This window comes from Strongylocentrotus purpuratus, unplaced genomic scaffold (genome assembly GCF_000002235.5).
Source record: "Strongylocentrotus purpuratus isolate Spur 01 unplaced genomic scaffold, Spur_5.0 spur5_scaffold_4, whole genome shotgun sequence".
In the NCBI taxonomy this organism is placed as follows: Eukaryota; Metazoa; Echinodermata; class Echinoidea; order Camarodonta; family Strongylocentrotidae; genus Strongylocentrotus; species Strongylocentrotus purpuratus.
This window is the reverse complement of record NW_022145610.1, coordinates 32,925,399-32,930,569: the sequence shown is the minus strand read 5'-3', so window position 1 is coordinate 32,930,569 and position 5,171 is coordinate 32,925,399. Positions and strand designations below refer to the sequence as shown.

Sequence of the window (5,171 nt, the reverse complement as noted above, 5' to 3'; positions counted from 1 at the left end):
TTTTCTTTTTCTCGTGCCTCATCAGTGCACTATAGTAGCCACCTCTCAATAGAAAGGACATCAGTCTCTAAAGTGCTCATCTATTTTCTTTCCCTGTTGGTGACCTTTATATAATTAGTTTTTTTCCATTCATGCTGAAGCTCAGCAAAGAAACATTGCTTTGTTGGCATCTTTATGTTAGCAAGTTCATAATAACCAAATACACACAACATAAAATACTAACCGGCTAACATCACAATATCAATTACAAAAAGATTTATTACAAGGCACATTGATGTCGTAATTCCAACTGAAAATATCCATTAAATACAAGCAAAAAAGATACCGGTAAATGAATGTATTTGGTCTTTACAGCTACGTGTTTGGAGCCTAAATGATTGTCAATTTTGACACTGAATTTTAAGAGCCACCTTAATCATCTAAATGTTGGCGAAGGTGAGCAACATAACACAACGATACGCATAATAATCGCAACACATAAATTCAAAAACTATATTTGGAAAAGCAAACCTGAAAATTCTTTTAAATTGATATCTTCACACGGTTTGGATTTGTTTTTAAACATATATTTTATGTTGAAGGCTCCTTGTCGAATAAAATTATTATGGCATTTCGGGTATGTTCATCATGTTCAATAGCGCAAAGTCCGTTGCCAAACAAGGCGACTACGTTATTACTTGTGCTGATTAAGCATTTGAACACTATTGGCCCATACGCCAAGCAGTTATTCCATTCAACGTGTGCATTGTTCTGCAATCCTTTTTTCCCCTCAGTAGGCCTATGTTGTCAACCTCACATGGGGCATTATGACGCTGACGCAAGCATACGTTAGGAAAATGACGCAGTCCTACGTTAGAAAAATGACGCAATCCTACGTTATAGAAAAATGATGCAGTCCTACGTTAGGAAAATGACGCATCGTGTCGAATCGGTAATTTCTAGGCCTATTGTTTCAATATCATCTTTAAAAAAAAATACTTAAGACTCAATTGCATTTGTATCTGATGAATCTTCTGACTTCTTGGGGAGAAGCCAGACCTCATTGTGCCGGTGCCATAGTTTGAAAGGACTGTCGTATCCGGCGGTATAGTACATCGATTCCTCGAAGGCTATTCCAAGCTCGGTCAGAGCGTCTCCCAATTCTGTTTCGTGCGTAATCCAGTCCTGATCGTGGGCCCTCCCATCAAATTCGCTGTATGAAAACGAAAAGAAACAAAACACAGTTATATTCATTACAAGTCATGTTATAAGACATTATATTTTGCATCGATTTCTGAGAAAGGCATGGGCGTGGCAGTTGCCTATCCCTGCCCCCATAATGAACAACAACAAAAAATATGAAAACATTTTTAAAGCTGTCTCCCAGTAGCGTAAATACGAATGAAATGTGCACCCTCCCCCTTCCGAGTCGAATGGCAAGGGGTGGCGGAAGAGTTCGTGGGGGAAGAGTTCGAAGGGGAAACGAGAGCGTAAAAAGAAGAGGTTAAATGTCCCTCTCGGTCTCCCATACTTTCTGTAATCAGTTTGCCTTGCTCATTCATATTTCAGGCTCCCCATGATGTCAATGTGTCTCAATATGATTATAGAGCCGTGTAACGCCGCTGCTTGGTCCTGTAAATTAATTTCTCGTCGACGGAATCAGGAGATGGGGGAACTAACCCTACGTAGACTGTCAGCTCGGGGAAGTCAACAATAGACACATCAGTGTTGGTGGGGGTGGGCGGGGGGTTCGATTCATCCTGGTACTTGAAGGGGACAAAGAAGTAGACGGTGAAATTGGTCTCACAGGCTGGCCCTTGTCCAGGGATTGTCCGCACCGCTACAGGGGCAGTCATCTCCACCTCCATCTCTGGAAGACAAAAGGAAATAGACAGAAATAGATAACAATGTGCCTAAATTCGATCTGGAGAGACTAATTTGTGTGAAGGCATATTCTTAAATGCTCATGAGAAGACGTTTATGCAATCATTCGTAAAAGGAAAGGAGGTTCCCTTTTGAGTTATATATTTTTGACTGAATAAAAAAAGAAAAATCGCGCGGGTGACATTCAATAGTTTGTACCTCCGCCCCTCCCCCACTTTTCAAATCGTGACATTTATAGCATAAGTTTGAAAGATTTCGAAAAGGTAAAAAGTGTCCTCATTTCCTATAGGGTAAAAAAACTGATTCTAAATTTGCAGACAGGGTTCCTAGCTTTTCCCCTAACAAGCAAAACAAATGAAAATAAAAGAGGTACATCGACTATAATGATAGCCGGAAATGGTCTAATTTATTTTGACAGAAAGCTTGAAGTGTTACATCCCAAATACCCCCCCCCCCCCAAAAAAAAAAAAAAAAAAAAAAAAAAAAAAAAACACACACACTTGCTCACTCACTTTCTAAAAATAATAATAAATCGGAATAAACTTACCCTCGACATTTTCGCCCTGGATGTAATTAAAAAGCCTCATGAAGCCAGTACCGGCGGCATCATCGTGTGAAAGACCCATTACCGTGGTAGCGACCCACTTGGCTGGTTCATATACCCGCTGCTCATATTTCTGCAATAAATCAATAAAAAAAATAACAATTACAAATTACAAATTCTGAAAATAAAAATTAAATATAAAAAGATATTCTGTGAAATGTAGATTCGGTCACTTAATCTATAATATTAAAATATAAAATTGAAATATATGAATCGCCGATAAAAATGTTATAGATAGAGTATATAATATTCTGTACTGTGGTGGTGATGATGATGCTGATGATGAGGGGGTGGAAATATGATGAGGATGATGATGACGACGATGACGACGACGTCATCCTGTTACCAGTCCCACAAAACTTTGGCGCCGATCTGGCTTATTGATCCACGTACTATTATATTCCCTAAACAATAAATATAAGATACCCTTGGATTACAATGAAGATGATGATGATGATGATGATGATGACGATTCTCATTATTGTTATTATTATTATTATTATGATAATTATATGATAATAAAACTCCCCCCCCCCCCCGTAAAATAATCCTGGATCCAGCAACCCGTATTTTATCTATATACTTCGCGCTCTAATTTTTATAATGAATCATAATATACTATAATATAAGTAGTGCTATTAACATAGAAAGGAAGTATAATTGATAATAACAAACTTAGTGCTATTAAAAAATAATTTTTTCTTACACCAGGAACAGTTATGACGCTTCTATAGTTGGGGCACTGAAGACCATTGCAGAAACCAGGTCCGTCATAAGTCGCTCCTCCCCCGAACCCCCTGACACACGCTTGGGTAGCATGAGCGAGGACCACTAGGACGAGTACACTCTGGATGAGGTGAGCCATAGTTATGGGTATAGCCAGTACCTGTGGGGGGAGAACATTTTTACTTGTCTATTTCACTTGTGCATGTTTCTTTCCCGAACCCTAGGTTACTAACTATTTCATTCACTCCCTATGCATAAAGGCATCTTTATAGATGGAATTCGCTTTGGGCACATCAGTTGTTTCTATATCGCGCAAGCCCCTTTCAAACTTATTTACAAGAGTTTATTTACAAGAGTTTTGCACAGTCGCTTATCCAGAATTTGACGAAAGAGGGCGGAATCCTCAACCGACCTGGGAAAGGGGGCAGTATAGACAATTCCTGGATACCGAAGTGATTTGAAATTAGTGTTACGTGGGGGCCTTAATTCAACCGGTGGGGAGGGGGATCAAACGCCGAAATCACTCTTATGATGGAAATGATTCCGAAATGTCCCTCCGTGCATGTATCAAGGGAAGAAATAGACCTGCTAACTAATGTTATACCTCCTTTTTCCACACATATTTCTCTTGACAACTCAAAAGTTTGCCAGACCAATGCCCGACATAGCAACAACTAATGTATGCAAATAAATATGCACATCGCTCATGCATCTGGCTGAAGCCCGCGAAAAAAAAATATGCGCGACCGCGCTAGTATGCCAAGTGAATCCATTTACAGGGATACCAGTAGGACCTATGCATGAATCAAATATTTGGAAACCAGGGATTCGGGAGAGAGATCTATAGAATTGCATGAATTGAAATAAATTATTTTTAGACATGTAGTACACGTCAACAGCAAATATACATCAGTTTCGTAATGTAATCAAATTTAATGCACAAATCTTTGTTCAGTGGCTCGTTACAAATTATTTCATTCACCTGCTACGAATAATTGTAATCCAATAGTTAGAATGTGAATTACATTCATTACGTATTGTTAAGTGTAAGACAAGCCATAATCTTTGTCCTAGTAAAAGATCATATAATTATATGCAATTCACATTCTGACCATTGACATACAATTGTTCTCAACAGATAAATGAAAGAATATGTAACGAGGCACTTAAGAAAGATTAGTGCATTAATTTGATACATTACGAAAATGGTCTAGTAAAGCAAGTCTTGATGAGAACAAAGGATGTGTAGATCACAATCTATACGATCTGAATAAAGACCGACAAGTAATCGAATAAAATCTGCAATGATGTGTCAACTTACCAAATTCTCGAAGAAGAAAAATTGAGTTACAATGTACTACTCCGATATATTGTCAGGCATCTGGAGTCTCTTGCGTATGTATGAATCTCTTCCACGCAGAGATGGCCTTATATAATGTTTGTGTCACGTGTCATTGTACGCCTTCCAAACTTGCGTAAGCGACAAATATAAAAGAACGATTAGAAACTTTGTTTGCTTCGCACTAACTCATGAATAACAAAAGAAAAACATCTATGGGCAGAAGTTAGCTACAAAGAAGAGGCGCTGCACGATTGCACGCTACATGGCACAAAGTCTGAAAGAGAGAGAGAAAAAATCACTTTATGTAAGTGAAGTTCAAGTGAAGTTCAACGTTATGTAAGTGAAGTTCAATGATCTATGGCGGATCCAGGATTTCTTGGCCAGGTATTAGGGGCACGTGCCCCCGGCCCCCCCAAAATGTGTTAAAATCAGCCCTCATTTCGCCAAAAATGCACTAAAAACAGGGACATCCCCCCCCCCCCGGGCCCCATTAAAAAAAAAAAATTATGTTTTATATAAAAAAAATAAAAAAAATAAAATAATAAAAATATAAAAAAAATATACCAATGACTGACCTAAATAGATGACCTTCCCCCCTCCCCCAACGGAGCAAAATGTCAAATTTACAAATGTTGT

At 38.5% G+C, this 5,171-nt stretch overlaps 1 protein-coding gene across 1 annotated transcript; it reads right to left on the bottom strand.

The window, feature by feature from the left end:
- Nucleotides 1-238: 238 nt before the first annotated feature.
- LOC575757 (heme-binding protein 2) lies at nucleotides 239-4,755 on the bottom strand. Its single transcript, XM_776134.5, has 5 exons — nucleotides 4,515-4,755; nucleotides 3,174-3,353; nucleotides 2,411-2,540; nucleotides 1,660-1,849; nucleotides 239-1,192 (listed from the first exon to the last, which is right to left on the bottom strand). The coding sequence occupies exons 2-5, from the start codon at nucleotides 3,330-3,332 to the stop codon at nucleotides 979-981; spliced, it is 693 nt and encodes a 230-aa protein (XP_781227.1). The 5' UTR covers nucleotides 3,333-3,353; nucleotides 4,515-4,755; the 3' UTR covers nucleotides 239-978.
- Between the last annotated feature and the right edge of the window lie 416 nt (nucleotides 4,756-5,171).

What these genes read in the sequence shown, in the direction of transcription:
- LOC575757 (XM_776134.5), bottom strand. Translation starts at nt 3,332, where the DNA reads ATGGCTCACCTCATCCAGAGTGTACTCGTCCTAGTGGTCCTCGCTCAT. An exon ending in GCGTCATAACTGTTCCTGGT is followed by an intron (nt 2,541 to 3,173) that starts GTAAGAAAAAAT and finishes GATTTATTGCAG; the next exon opens with AAATATGAGCAGCGGGTATA. An exon ending in CCAGGGCGAAAATGTCGAGG is followed by an intron (nt 1,850 to 2,410) that starts GTAAGTTTATTC and finishes TTTGTCTTCCAG; the next exon opens with AGATGGAGGTGGAGATGACT.